Here is a 15,583-nt window from a genome sequence, read left to right on the forward strand (position 1 = left end):
TTTCTGGTAGGGTATCAGCTTTCGTGAGCCACAGCTCACGAAAGCTCATACCCTATCAGAAAATATTTTTGTTAGTCTTTAAGGTGCTACTGGACTCTTGCCCTTTTCTACTATCTCTGGGGCAGAGCAGATGCCTCTAGAAAAAAATCCCCCATACAAGAAAAGAGCTGCGTGTAGAGGCGTGCACGAGGCTGGGGAGAAGCCAAGACTGACAGCAGAGGAGGCAGGAACGTCCTGGTAGGCACGTGGAGACCGCGGACGGCCTCGCTCGGCCACCGTCCGGAAATGGGACCGTCTAGCCCTTCGCGAGCTCTATGATGATAGTCCCGCCCCTTCGCCCGGGCACGGTCATGTGACTCGCGGACCAAGATGGCGGCTTCCCTGCGGGCAGGGGAGCGCTTGCGGCGGGCCTCGGTCGACCCTGAACTGAGGCGGCTGGATCCAGAGCTGCTGGAGGAACTCGAGGCGGCCTCGGTCGATTCCGGCCTGTCCTTCGCGCTCGTGCGGAGGCTTCACCGAGCTCTGCGAGATGCGGGTGAGGGCAACACGTAGAGAGCCCCTGCTGTCACCTGAATCTGGGAGGGAGCGTGTTGGTCGTAACGGGCACGCGCATGCTTTCCCTTGGGAGGAAGTGTGTGCGTGTTAAGTGCCGTCAAGTCCCTTCTGACTCACGGCGACCCTTCGAATCAAAGTCCTCCAAAATGTCCTGTCTTTGACAGCCTTGCTCAGGTCTTGCAACTCGAGGGCTCTGGGGCTTGGGAGGAAGCCCCGTTAAAAAAATAACAAGCGTTCCCACAAATGTGTGGGAGAATGGGAGGCAAGGACAATATACGGTGAAAATGAATTAAAGCTGGGAAGGCTTAAAGGCTATATTTTGATCTAATTCAAACGAGAGAAGTAGAAGTATTATTAAGGATATCGATTTAGATTAAAAGAATTGTAATTAGATTGATACAAGAAAGATATTATAATGAATTAGAATTTAAATGCAAAGGGGATAATTAAGTTATCAAATAGATAGAGGAGGGGAGAGGGGAAGTCAATGAAATGTTAGCATTAATTAGTTATTTGGTTAAGAAAAATGATGTTTATATCATATAACAATGTTATTGAACGATTCAAATTATTGTGAGATAAAAAAAATAACAAATTCTTATAAAAAATAACAAGCGTTCTTATAGTTTGATAATTTACAGTTATTACTGAATTAATTAGGAACAAGGCATAATTAACATGCAACTCATAGTCACACGATCTAGTGATGGCCACTAATGCTGAAGGCCTTACAGGAGGATTGGGTACATTTGCGTGGAGGAGTGAGACATAAATGAGATGGTGTGGTGTACTGGTGTGTTGGTTCAGGATCGGGAGACCCAGGTTTGAATCCCTGTTCTGACATGGAAGCTTGCTGGGTGACCTTGGGTCAGTCATGCACACTCAGCTTAACCTTCCCATCCAGTTGCAAAATTAGCTAGCAGGCCCAATGGGCTTTATCTTACATCATAGAAACCACTTTGTCAGCATTAATACTCTTGCTATCCCTGTTTCTTATATAAGCAGCCCCATTCCATTTTTCTGTTCTCACATTTCAGTCTCTGCTTTTCTTCCTCCCTATGTTCACTGTGCCCAGACCTGGATGGCCCAGGCTAGCCTGATCTCGTCAGATCTCAGAAGCTAAGCAGGGTCAGCCCTGGTTAGTATTTGGAGGGGAGACCACCAAGGAATACCAGGGTTGCTGTGCAGAGGAAGGCACTGGCAAACCACCTCTGTTAGTCTCTTGCCATGAAAACCCCAAAAAACGGGTCGCCATAAGTCGGCTGCGACTTGACGGCACTTTACACGCACACACATGTTCACTGTGTCTTTTCGTGACCACTAACATATTTCCATCTCTGGCAATCAACAGACTATGGACCTTTAGATACTTTTATTTTAATCTTACTGATTTTATTCCTAGGTTCTCAAGTATATCTTCATGAACTTCTTGAAGGCAGTGAGGTCTTACTTCCTGAAGTGAAAAAACCTCCCAGGGTTTGTATTAATGGCTATTTTCTGTGTTCAAAGTGGCTGGAAACTGAGTGTTTTTTGAGGTGTAAAGGCCTTGGTTCCCCCCCCCCACGCTCTGGATATATCAATTTCTGTTTAAAACATTTCCCTTGAGAGGGATTTTGAAGTCAGTAAAAGAAAAGAAAAAGTATGGTGTAGCATTTTCACTCTTACTTTGTCGCTGTGCCTGTTTCAGAACCCAGAGTTAGTGGCCCGGCTGGAGACTCTCAAGGCGAAGCTAGCCAACGAGGAGTACAAGCGGATGACAAGAAATGTCAACAGCCAGGTTAGGAGAAAATGAGGGGGAGGTGTGAAACTGAGCTGTCCCTCTCATTTGCTGGGATGCACTTTATCTCATTAAGCCAATGATAAATATTAACATGGTGTGATTCTTGCTTTGACGGATTCCCAGAGATAGGCTCATGTGCAGAGAGGAACAGGCAGCCCAATCTTAACATTCCAACACATTGCCAGAGCTACTAGTTGGTATGCTGTGCCCATTCTGCTGATGGAACGTAATTGACAGAGACAAGGCGCAAAGAACATAGCAATTGCATCAGAGCGTATAACAAACCTGCCACAAGTTGCTAATCTCAGCAGAATTCTGGAAAAGAATTACAGCAATTGAGAACTGAATAATTTTGTGGTGAAAAGGAGAATAAAGCCTGTTTCCTCTGTGTAGGGCAAAGCATGCACTCTGAAACCTATGTAGCACGAACCCAGTTCTTTTGCCACTAGTAAGCAGGGTTGGTAGTTAAAGTTGCACCCCTTTTCATATATTAAAGTAAAGAAGGCATGAGAGTGTGTATTAATCCTGGGATTGAAGCAGAACAGAGGGCAGAACTGTAGAAAGCTACCATATTTCCCTTGTTTTCCCTTCTAGGAACTGAATCGATATGGCACTCTGGCTGACCTTGGAAGGCAAAGTAAGTTACTGTTATGGGTACTGAGTTCTCAGGTAGCCTGAGCCCAGCAAGTAGGAGAGGGGCATAGCTCAGTGTGAAAGGACCAGCTTCAGTTTGTGTGGGCATCTCCCGTTAAATCCTTCCAGACATTTAAAAGGGGTAAGACAGATTCAGCCCTGACCTGGGTGGCCCAAGCTAGCCCAATCTCATCAGATCGCTGAAGCTAAGCAGGTTCAACCCTGCTTAGTATTTGGATGGGAGACCACCAAGGAATACCAGGGTTGCTGTGCAGAGGAAGGCAATGGCAAATCACCTCTATTAGTCTCTTGCCTTGAAAACCCCATAAGGGAGTCGCCATAAGTCAGCTGCGACTTGACAGCACTTTAAACATGCACAAGACAGATTCATGGTCCATCCGTGACTGCTAGCTTTGTTGTTCAGAAGCAAGGAGGCAACATCAAGGAAAGGCCTTGGCTTCTCTACCCTGTTTGTTGGCCCTCCTGGGCAACTGTTTGGCCACTGTGTGAAAAAGGATGCTGGGCACGGTGGGCCACTGGCCTGATCCAGCAGGGCTCTTCTTATGAAAGCAGACAGCCCTTCAGAAATCTTGGTCACCAACACACATAAAAGCTTGTACTTTGGATTGGGGCGAGTGGGCTTGTCCAGAGCATTGGTTGAACAAATAGCATGTCTGACCATTTGTTTTAGTTTTCAGATTTGCAAAACGTGTACCGGCTCTACTTTCTCGGCTATGTTGTCAGCTCCATCCTGGGAAAAGAGATAACTTTGAATAGATGGGTTGATGCCCAGAAAAACCTCTGAACAAGCTGATCTAATAGTTCACAGTAGTAGAAAAGATCAAGAGTCCAGTAGCACCTTAAAGACTAACAAAAATATTTTCTGGCAGGGTATGAGCCAGAAAATATTTTTGTTAGTCTTTAAGGTGCTACTGGACTCTTGATCTTTTCTACTACTGCAGACAGACTAACACGGCTACCCACTGTGAATTAATAGTTCACAGTTTTGATGCATATATTTCTATGCGAAATTTCTTCCAAGTTCAGAGAAGTGCTCACATCATACTATCAGTAGTGACAAAGGAAGGTTTTGGGCCTATTTAAGATAGCCACACCCCTTAATCTCTCATGTGGGCTGTGTGAGACTCTAATCTTGAAAGCACTTTGGTGAGAATGTCAGAAATTGTATTTTTTAATCAGATTGGAGAAGGGTTAAGTAATTATTTGTATGTATTTCTGTTTCTGATTTCATTTACATATATGAGTATGTTTTGTATCCTAGTGATTCTTTCATATCTACTCATTTCAAGAATAATTAGATTCATTTTAAATGCAAACCTTAAAAGATAAACCTGAGTGATTTTGGGCTGGTATGCAAGGTTTTTACTTAACAGCTAGAAAAACTTCTAACTCCTCTGCAGTCAAAGGGCTATAACTTGTAGAGATTGAATATTAAATAGATTAGCCATCTGATTCAGTGGGTAATGCGTTGCTTTGAAAGAGGCAAAGAGACCCTTCGTTTCCATGTGTCTGTTTTAAAAATGTTTCTCTTACCGGGGGTGGGGGTAATAGTCCACCTATAACAGGCTAGCTGCAGTGCCAGAAAAAGGCAAAAGAGGTTTTGAGAGAGAAAGGTGTTTGAGGATCTGCAATGGAGATGCTGGGCTGGCGTGTTCCCATCCTGGGTCTCTCGCCTCCAGTTAGGTCCACCAAAGCTGTGTTCGTCACCATATTCAACTTCCTTGTCACTGTGGGAGCAACGTTTGCCTGCACCTATCTGGGCAGCCAGTACATCTTTGCAGAAATGGCAGCGGTGAGTGATGATTGGGGGGGAGGGTAGGTGGGTGGGGGGAACAAATGCTCAAGCACCTATTTAGTGCCAGCGAATTTCTACCCATGAAGCTCAAAAATGCTATAACTTTCCTGCTGAGCCTTGTTTTTATAAATGAAAGAGTGGCTAGTGGAGATGCTGAATGATGGGGGGGGGGGTATACTTCTTTGACAGCTGCAAAAGCCAGGAGTACTGTGACTGCCTGGCAAGCTCACCCAGTGGAAATGCTTGAGGCCGAAATGACTTGTCCTCCTTCTTTCTCTCTAGCGGGTGTTGTCAGCTGTGATTGTGGCCTCCGTGGTGGGTTTGGCAGAGCTGTATGTGATGGTGAGGACACTGGAAGGGGAACTGGGAGAGCTGTAACCTGAGTGGACTCGCGAAGTCTTTCTGGCCCTGATTCTTCAGTGTATCAGATGCCCCCAAAGCAGCCAGAGATCATGTATCTCCTCCAGCACTGCTGGAGAGCTGCCTACTCTGAACAAATTCAAGTCTTCTGCTCTCTGGTACAGAAAGCTGCCTGGGGACCCTCACGTGCCCCCTCCTTTCTTCTTCTCTTGAACAAGCTCACTCCTGCTCTCCATGCAAGCACGGTCGTTCGCATCTGTCTGGGTGTGAGTGGGGCCTCCCTACTGCTTTTGACAAGGAAAGCAATGTCCTGCCAGCCCTGGAAGATCCATGGCTGTCCAACATCTTGATACTGCTCTGTGGGCCATGACACCACAACGGGCATGGACAGAGGGACTTGTGCTTTCGCTGTTGTGATAAACCTGTGAAAGGCAATGTCTCATTTCTGGCTGTTTGGCTTCTGTAAACTGATGCTTTGCCTTGTTTAGGAGCAGATTTCTACCTTGTGCAATAAACTCACGAATGAAAGCAGATCCCAGGTTACGTGTCAGCCCCAAGAGCTGAGCCGAGTCTGCATTTGTCATGAACGGGGCTCGCTCTCATTCTTCTGGCCTCTCTCTGCTCTGTTCCTAGAGAAGGTGGGGGTTGGGTCTCCTCTTGAGTATTCTTCCTTGTTTTTCACTGAATTCCAAATAAGTACAGACATACCTCGTTTTATTGCGCTTCACAGATACTTCGTTTTTTGAGCAAGTCTTATCGGCACCATTTTTCCAACATCATGTGCTCCCTTTGTGTCTCTGTGCCACGTCTTGGTAATTCTCACAATATTTCAAACTTTTTCATTATTACAGTACATCTTTTTTTAGACATAAAGCTATTGCATACTCAATAGACTACAGTATAACGTAAGCATAACTTTTATATGCACTGGGAAACCAAAAAATCCATGTGACTTGCTTTAGTAGTTTAGTGCAATATTTGCTTTATTGTGGTGGTCTGGAACTGAACACGCAATATCTCCAAGGTATGCTTGTAGTTTTCCTCAAGCAGTTGGCTTCCAACCTATATACTTGTGAGTAAAAGTTGCAAATACCAGGTCATTACTGACCCATGGGGAGACATCACACCATAATATTTACTAGGCAGACTTAATTTATGGGGTGGTTTGCCAATCCCTTCCCCAGTGTTCTAGACTTTACCTCCAGCAAGCTGGGTACTCATTTTACCAGCCTTGGAAGGATGAAAAGCTGAGTCGACCTTGAGCCGGCTACCTGAAACCAACTTCCGTTGAGATCAAACTTGGGTCGTGAGCAGAGCTTGGACTGCAGTACTGCAGTTTACTACTCTGCACCACAGGGCTGTTAGTATACTTTTGGGAGGGTGCTGTGAAATTCATGTAGTGCATTTCGAACGTAGATGAGGCTGCAGTTTTTGAGAGGATGGAAGCATCTCAAGTGGAGGGGGCCGTCTTCCCACAGCAGCCTTGTGCCTGCCTCCTTTTCAGTCAGACGCTACTTTACTTGCCCCCTTGCTCCCATGTCTGATGTTGCTCACAGCAGCCAGGCAGGTGCCGCAGGGAACATTATGTAGTTGCAGTTGGGAATGAGAGGAACGCTTCCTAAGTGCATGGAGGCACCCTTGGGCTAGCTTGCCTCTTAGCCCTCTCCCATGGGAATTTGTCTAATCCTTGTAATCCTGTGTGTAGCCCTTGTGATGTGACATCATCCTGTTGCAATGAATCCCACAAGGGGCCACATGAAGATGCGCTTCTCCCATCCTGAACCTGCTTCTCATCAGTGTCACTGAAAGAGCCCTGAGTTTTGGTGTTTGGGAAGAGTAATTGCTCTTTCCTGCTCACATTTCTCCCCATAATTACCTTGCCAACAGAGTGGAGTAAACCCGCTAGAGCTGGCTTCCCTATCGCTCCCCCTATTTCCCCCTATGTTTTCTTACCATCTAAGCAGGGTGTACCTGTTTTCTCCAAGTCGGCCAGCCCCCCCCCCCCCATATGCCAAAATCGAGCGCCGTTGCTATTGTTTTTAGCCTGGAACTGTTGGTTTTTATTAGTACTGTTTTGAATTGATTGTTTTATTGTATTTTATGGTATATTGTTGATGTTAGCCGCCCTGAGCCCCGCCTTGGCCGGGATAGGGCGAGATATAAATCCAAAAATATAAAATAAAATGGGGGAATGACCCAGGGTAGTGAGATCTCAGAAGCTAAGCAGGGATGGCCCTGGTTAATACTTAGATGGGAGACTAGCAAGGAAGTCCAGGGTTGCTTTGCAGAGGCTGGCAATGGTAAACCACCTCTGTTCGTCTCTTGCTTTGAAAACCCTACGGGGACGCCATAAGTCAGCTGTGACTTGACAGCACTTTCCACTGCCATCACAAAGTTCAACCACTGCTGCGCTCTGATGCTCTCTGGCTTTACACTTCTCTCTCCCCTGAACCTGCCACACAGTTGTGAGAATGAAACAGGACGTTCTCTAGTGCGCTGCCCGGAACTTGAGCTAAAGCCAACGTACCTCATCACACAAGTCACGGCTGGCAGCTAGCAAAAGGGATCGGCGGTCCGTGGATATTAGCCCTGGAAGCCCCAGAGGCGGGCTGCTGATCAGAAGCCAGTGGGGAAGGCTGTTAACCATCTGCCCTGCCCCGCCCCAGAGTGCTCTTGGGGGCACCCTTAGCAGAGTCTTCAGGGGTCAGACCAGAGGCTCGTCCTGGTCTGTGGCCCTCAATGGCCAGCTGGGCTGCAAACAGAGGCCACTGCCTTGCTCTGCGGTGCCTCCCCCGACCAGCAGCTAGCATTCAGAATTATGCCTCTGAGCATGGAGGCTCCACTTAAATAACAGTGTGCCTCTCCTCTGTGGATGTGTCTCAATCTACTGCCTAGCTGGCCCAGGCTAGCCCCATCTCATCAGATCTTGAAAGCTAACCTGGGTCACCCTTGATTAATACTTGGACGAGAGACCCACCCAGGGTTGCTACGCAGAGGCAGGCAAGGGCACCCCGCCTGTTCCTTGCCTTGAAACCCCTAGAGGTAGCCATTAGTTGGCTGCAACCTGGCGCTGCACTATAGTTGAGTAGAGGAAGGAAACGTTATTTCTCCACACCATGCAAAAATGTTGAAACCTCTCTCAGCTTGCTCTACCAGTGTGGTGTAGTGGTTTGGAGCGGTGGAGTCTGATCTGGAGGACCGGGTTTGATTGCCCACTCTACAGGAGCGGCGGCAGCTAATCTGGTGAACTGGATTTGTTTCCACACTCCTACACACAAAGCCAGCTGGGTGACCTTGGGCTAGTCACAGCTCTCTTCGAACTCTCTCAACCCCACCTACCTCACAGGGTGTCTATTGCGGGGAGGGGAAGGAAGGTGATTGTAAGCCGGTTTGATTCTGCGTTAAGTGGTAGAGAAAGTCGGCATATAAAAACCAACTCTTCCTCTTTCCCCCTGTCTTTTTTCTAAATTCAGCCTTTCCTCATAAGGGAAGTAATACAACTCTCTTCCCCCCCCCCCAAAAAAAAATCACTTTAGTTCTCCTTTTTGGCACATTTCCCAACTGTCCTTTTCAAGATGGGCACAAAAGAGGACCAGTGTGGTGTAGTGGTTAAGGTGTCTGACTAGGACCTGGGAAACCCAGGTTCGAGTCCCCACTCACACCATGGAAACTTGCTGGGTGACCTTGGGCCAGTCACACACTCTCAGCCTCCACCCAGGCTGGTATTTGGATGGGAGACCTCCAAGGAACACCAGGGGCAGGAGGCAGGCAATGGCAAACTACCTCCGAACCTCTCTTGCCTTGAAACACTAGGGCAGGGGTGTCAAACATAAGGCCCAAGGGCCAGATCCAGCCCCTTGAGGACTCTTACCCGGCCCACAAGCCAGCTGAAGCAGCCACCTCTCCCCACACTCAATCTGGGCTGGCAAGACATGACCCAGCCCAGCCAAGCAACCTTTATGTCATATCTGGCCCTCCTGACAATTGAGTTTGAAACCCCTGCACTAGGGGGTTGCGGTAAGTCAGCTGTGACTTGGGGGCAAAAAAGTGTATATTGGGGGGGTTGTTCTGAAGCTGTGTTCCTTTGGCCTCATTTCTCGAGGGGTTAAGCCACCCAGCAAGGCTCCGGGCCCTCCAAAGCGTTGATTAAGGTTCTGATGTCGGCTCATCTCCCCCCACCCCACCCCCGAAATATTAATATAGTTGCTACGTGCAAATCCGGCGGTGGAACCCTGGACCTGCCGCCGGCGGTGGATTAGAGGATGTCGTTCAATCATCCCCGGATCCCCCAAGAGATTAAGGTATTTTTTCGGGCAGATTAGGGGGCATTACCAGCGATTGTGGGACGCGGGGGGGGTCGCCCCCCCCGTACAAATCCGGAATGAAAGTGACCAAGCTAAACTGCGAGGGCATCATAGCCGCTTTATTGAATTTGCGGGGGGGGGGATTAATTTGGCAAGGTGTGTTGGGGGGGGGGGCATCGTTTAATCCTGGGTTCCGGGCAGCCCGCATGAATTTCTCCCTCCCCGCTCTGCTGCATGACCAGCCGTCGAGGACACCCGGAGCCCCCCACCAGCCCCATCCTGGACGGGGCGAGCGACCCCTACAGCTCCCCCAGGTTGGCCACCAGAGCGGCGCTGTAGATGAGGTCGGAGATGGAGCCCAGGGTGGTGGGCGGCGCGGGGAAGGCGTCCCAGCAGCTCGACAGCGCGGTCCAGACGGCCGCGCCTTCCTCCTCCTCCTCCACCGGCCACCGAGGGGGCGCACCCGGCGCGTCTCCCCCGCCGAGGAAGACCGAGGCGGCTCCGGCTAGCGGAGAGCCCAGAGCCGGCTGCTTGGCGGAGACGCCCAGACGGGGCTGCTTGCTGCCGGCCATGCTGACCCGACGGCTGTCCGGCGGCTCCACCGCGGGGCTGTTCTTGATCCTCCGGGCGCGCCGGTTCTGGAACCAGACCTGGGCCGGGAGAGGAGGAGATGGGAGGGCGGAAGGAAGGAAGGAAGGATGGAAGGGAGAGAGAGAGAGAGAAAGAAAGAAAAAGAAAGAAAGCAAGAAAGGAAGGAAGGAAAGGAAGAAAAAGAAAGAGCAAGGAAGGAAGGAAAGAAAGAGAAAGAAAGAGAAAGAAAGAAAGAAAGAAAGAAAGATGGTTTTTATATGCCAACTTTCTCTACCATTTAAGGGAGAATCAAACCGGCTTACAATCACCTTCCCCTCCCCACAACAGACACCTTGTGAGGTAGGTGGGGCTGAGGGAGCTGTGACTAGTCCAAGGCTACCCAACTGGCTTCATGTGTAGGCGTGGGGAAACCAACCCGGTCCACCAGATTAGCCTCCGCCGCTCATGTGGAGGAGTGGGGACCCGGTTCTCCAGATCAGACTCCACCGCTCCAAACCACCGCTCTTAACCGCTACACCACGCTGGCGGGGAGGGGCCGCGGCGACGGGGCGCTCCCCCTGCCAGGCGCTCACCTGGATCTTGGCCTCGGGCAGCTGGGTGAGCTCGGCCAGGCGCTCCCGGGTGCCGATGTCCGGGTAGGGCAGGGCGGCGAAGACGCGCTCCAGCTGGCTCAGCTGGCCCCGGCTGAAGGTGGTCCGCTTCCTCTTCCTGGGCCCCCCGGCCCAGCCACCTCGCTCCGTCCTGGGGCACGGGAGGGTCCCTGCGGGGAAGAAGAGGGGAGGAGGAGCGCTGGGCGAGGGCTGGACCACCCGGACCCGAACCCTCGACTCTCCTCCTCCGGGGGAAGCCCTCCCATGAACACATGAAGCTGAATCAGACCCTTGGTCCATCAAAGTCAGTATTGTCTACTCCAGTGGTTTTCAACCTTTTTTTGCTCCATTCCCCCCTTTCACCATTGTTCAGAATACAATTCCCCCCTTCCCAAGATAGTCTAACTAAAAAAAAAAAAAAAACACTACAATTTTACAGATTGTACATAATCTACAGAACATCACACTTTGCTGAATAGTGGTCCAAATGTCCCCCCACCCTAAAATTTCCCCCCTTGTTGAGAACCCGTGGTCTACTCAGATCTGCAGCGGCTCTCCAGGGTCTCAGGCAGAGGACTTTCACATTACCTTCCTGCCTAGTCCCTTTAACTGGAGATGCCGGGGATTGAACCTGGGACCTTCTGCATGCCAGGCAGATGCTCTACCACTGAGCCACAGCCCCTCCGCACTCACCCCCTCCGTGATCCGCTGCCAGCTCGCCGGCCGCCCCGTTGGGGAAGCAGTAGGGCAGGAAGTGTGGCACCTCGGCTGTGCCCATCCTGGCTGTAGCCTCCCCCCCCACCACACTGCCCATCCAGCTTTTATCCCTTCCCATCAAGGACCGCCTCCTACCCTCTCCCTCCCAATCTGGGGCCAGCTGCCCGTTATTGGTGTAGTCCCAGCTGAGCAAAGCCGTCTCCTTTGTCAGCCAGGACAGGTGTTGAGACTGACAATCTTCTCCCCAGTTGCAGTTCTTGTGGTGCGTCTCTCTGTTTCTTCTGGGTTCAGCACTGAACTGCTTCAGGCCAAAGCCCTCTTGTCTTTCACGGCCTCACCTTTTGTGTTCCACGTTTTTTCTTCTCTCTGTTTATGTATCTGCTGGTTGAGAATTCTTTTCATGCAGTGCGGTGTGTGTGTGTCCTGCCCAGGAAATCCTCTTGAACAATAAATGTGTTCAAAACTTTGGATGTCACAAGACTCGTTTTTGTCCTAGTCTTGCCAAGGCACAAATGGCGAGGCAGTCTCAGACACCAAGGGAGCAAGATCTCAATGGGTATCTGAAGAAGTGAGCTGCGACTCAGGAAAGCTCAAACCCTGTCAGGAATTTGTCGGTCTTTAAGATCCTACTGGACTCTTGGGCCATTTATGCAGGGTCAATTTTGATGCTCACTCAAAGCTCTTTTTTAAAATGTGACTTTAAAAATGCCTATTCACGGTCCCGACACAAAAGAAATTCCACCACCCCCGCTTGCCTGCTCCTTTGTTCCTGTTTGCATAGCCATTAGCATGTGCATAGCTAACGCACCGCTGTTATTTTGCAAGGTTCCTTGAGGGGATTCTTCGCGGCGAGGGTGGAGCAAACACTAAAGGTTAAATGGACTCTTGAGTAATGGGAAGCAGGTATGCGCCGGCTTCGCAATCACTTCCGGAATGACGGTTCGGCGTGAAATTTTTTTTAAAAATGTGTGGGGCAATTCAGCCTGGCACGCGCTGCTAATTACCAAGCATAAATGGCTCTTTTCTGCCAAGGGAGCTGTCCTTGGTGCTGATTGGGTACATCAACACCAGCTTGCTGAGCTCTTCATGGACAGCGGCAACCGCTGGCCTCCCAAGAGACCCTCTCCCCAGCCCATTTGAAGAAGTGTAGGACCTCAGTCCACACTACTTCATCTCCAAGGTAGAAGCCATCTGAAGGGGGAAACATCTAGCACAACCCTTCCCATCAGGTTGGCAGCCACGCGTGCTTTCTCTCCAGCAGGAGATCAGGATGCCCACCCATGGCAAGCTTCTGCAGATCAGGATGCACCAACCTGTGGTGCCTGGAATGCAGGCGAACCAAAAAAGGGGGAAAGATGCCAGCTGACAACTTTATTGCCATTCAAAGCCCCTACGCATTTTGCTGTATAAGCTTCATCAGGGGGATCAGAATTTCTTTATGCCGAACCTTTCCACAGCGATTGAGTTCTATTATTGGGCTTTGCATGACAATAAAGCTGTCATCTGGTATCTTTTCCCCCTTTGTTTGGTTTGCTGGCATGTTACTTGGTGTAGCCCTGTTTTTCTTTCTGGCCTGGAATGCCGAGAAGCTGATCATGGTGTGTGTGTGTGGGGGGACGGGGGCTGAGCTCTCATTTGAGCACCAGGAAGAGACCTGGTGATAGTGCTGGCACAAACAGTGGCTCTGTGGGGCCCTTTGGGTTTTCCAGGATGTGGCTGGCAGAGTGGCAAGGGTATGAGAGCGCCACTTGTTTTTTCCATGTGTTCACATGAATACACGAACACGTGAAGCTGCCTTATACTAAATCAGACCCTGGGTCCATCAAAGTCAGCGTTGTCTACTCAAACCGGCAGCGGCTCTCCAGGGTCTCAGGCAGGGGTCTTTCACATCACCTACTTGCCTGGTTCCTTTAACTGGAGATCCCGGAGATTGAATCTGCCAAGCAGATGCTTTACCACTGAGCCACGTCCCCTCCCCAAGAGAAGTACGTATGCTAGATGTGTGTCTGGGTGAGTGAGGCCCATTTCCTCTTTGGTTCTCAGTTCACTCTGAGGAAGCCAACTGTCAAAGAGAAAGCTGTCATTTGCACCTTTGATTCCAGTTCTGAAGGAGCGGCAGGCTTAAGGGATATCTCCTGGCCTAAGGGGGAATCACACAGACATAGGCATCTGAAGGATCTTTAAAACAAAGCCCAAAGCTTTGAAGCAGGTTTGGAAATAGGGTTGCCAACTCCAAGTTGGGAAATTCCTGGAGATGTGAGGGTGGAGTAGGGGTGGGGTTTGGGGAGGGGAGGGACCTTAGCAGAGTATAATGCCATAGAGTTCAGCCTCCAAAGTCGCTATTTTCTCCAGGGGAACTGGTCTCCATCATCTGGAGATCAGTTGTAATTCCGGGAGATCTCCAGGCCCCACCTGGAGGTTGGCAACCCTATTTGGAAATGAAAAACAGAGGCTGGAATTTAGCAGAATATTCAGGGACAGGGCTCATATGTAAAGTTTATCAACACACATGCGCTGTCAGAATGTTTTTAAACATGTACATAGCAACAAATACCAAAATGCTTGCAGTGGGTGCCAGATATTCCTGAATGCAGATGCAATTGTGTGATATGTACCTCAAAGGAGAGGTTTAATGTGATTGGGGGGGGGGGAGAGAAGAAAACAGGGAAAGTAGAGGCTCTTATTACCTTCCCTTGTAGGGTTCTGCATGAGTAAGCTGTCTGGGGTAGTTTCTGAGCACCTCTGCTACTGGTAGCATCACCACTTGGGAGGCTAAGGGGCCCCAGGAGAGGCTCTGGCCAAGACCACAGGGGAACTCGCACAAGCAAGGCCAGGAAAGAGTTCAGGAGAGAAAGCAGATGGAAAGAGCCCTTCAGAGAGGGGGGGCTGAGCAAGGGAGCACAGGCAGGGTATTTGCCTGCCTGCCTGCCTATCTGCCTATCTATCTGCCTACCTACCTACTTCATTTATACTCTGCATTTCTTCCCAATGGGGACCCAAAGCAGCTTACACCATTCTCCTCTCCTCCATTTTATATTCACAACATCCCTATGAGGTAGGTTAAATGGAGAGGGGGAGAGAGAGGTTGAGCTTTCCTGGCAGAGTGGGGAAGCAAACCTGGGTCTTCCAAATCCTAGTCTGACAGTAAGCACTACAATGCACTGCAACGAACAGCCACAAAATCAGGTTCCTGAGAACCATTTGGGAAGATGATGTCATAAGGAAAGACTTGGGATTTCTTGGGCTTGGAGGGAGGCCCTGGGGAAGTCCAATGTAGCCTTCCACTAGGGACAAGGAGAGGCTTAAGTGGGGAGGAGGTGGGGGGGCTTTCACAGCAGGAAGGGGGAGAGTGCGAGGTGAGCAAGAGGTAGAATTAAGAAAGCAGCAAATATTCCCTCTAACCCTCTGCACCCAACTTATGCTGCCGGGGCTTTCCTCCCACCTGCTCCTCAAAGGGCACTGGGGGAGGGAGAGGGCACAGGTTCCAGAACACTTTGAACACTTGACATACGTAGATACCAGAGGCCAGAGAGGTCCTCTTTCTTTGCCATCCTGGCAGGTCTTGGAGAACTGGCCGTGAAAGCCCCCACCCTGAGCTCTCAACCACAGTGCCTGTTTTGCTAGGGAAGGTGGGAGGGTTGCTCCAGGGAGGATGGTGTGGGCACAGTGCTTTGGACCAGGTGCCAGTCAAAAAGAAATGCCACCAGCCATTGCTGGGCCTCTGCCGGCACATTGCACCAGTGCAAAATGAGTAGGGCCCCGCAGAACGGGGGTAGGGTTTCCTGGTCCAACAAGACGGTTCTGGTGGGAGACACACCTGTGATACCATCTGCATCTCCCAGCATGCTTTGCAGAAGCTACCATGGTGGTGTATTACCCATGGTTTAGAAAAAACGGATTCCAACAGGCAGGTATTGGGGAGAAAAAGGTATGCAGCTTTATTAAACAAAAATAACCCTTTATCCAGGCTAATAACCTTAAGATGATGGGAAGTCGTCTCCTGGGAGGCAAGCAAGCCGCTCCGTCCTGTCTGGCAGCCCGCCCTTCTTCTGCATACGCTCCTTCTCTCTGGCTTATCTGGAGCCCTCTTCTCCTCTCTTCAATAGGTGCTCATTATCTACAGTGCAGTGTGACAATTAACTCCCTGATACCCTGAGATTGCTCTCACATGGAGAAGGGCTGCATTGAGCACCACCTACCTCCTTGTGAGTACAATTGTCTTCCTCAATTTCCACTA

General features: G+C 50.0%; 2 protein-coding genes across 2 annotated transcripts; one reads left to right on the forward strand and one right to left on the reverse strand.

The window, feature by feature from the left end:
- Positions 1-333: 333 nt before the first annotated feature.
- Positions 334-5,231, forward strand: TMEM199 (transmembrane protein 199). The gene is made up of 6 exons (XM_056865313.1): positions 334-535; positions 1,958-2,031; positions 2,243-2,332; positions 2,930-2,972; positions 4,669-4,781; positions 5,067-5,231. Exons 1-6 carry the CDS (start codon positions 370-372, stop codon positions 5,160-5,162), a joined length of 582 nt encoding a protein of 193 aa, XP_056721291.1. The 5' UTR covers positions 334-369; the 3' UTR covers positions 5,163-5,231.
- Positions 5,232-9,726: 4,495 nt separating this feature from the next.
- On the reverse strand, positions 9,727-11,407 carry SEBOX (SEBOX homeobox). Its single transcript, XM_056865422.1, has 3 exons — positions 11,323-11,407; positions 10,612-10,799; positions 9,727-10,098 (listed from the first exon to the last, which is right to left on the reverse strand). Exons 1-3 carry the CDS (start codon positions 11,405-11,407, stop codon positions 9,748-9,750), a joined length of 624 nt encoding a protein of 207 aa, XP_056721400.1. The 3' UTR covers positions 9,727-9,747.
- Between the last annotated feature and the right edge of the window lie 4,176 nt (positions 11,408-15,583).

This window comes from Euleptes europaea, chromosome 19 (assembly GCF_029931775.1).
Source record: "Euleptes europaea isolate rEulEur1 chromosome 19, rEulEur1.hap1, whole genome shotgun sequence".
In the NCBI taxonomy this organism is placed as follows: Eukaryota; Metazoa; Chordata; class Lepidosauria; order Squamata; family Sphaerodactylidae; genus Euleptes; species Euleptes europaea.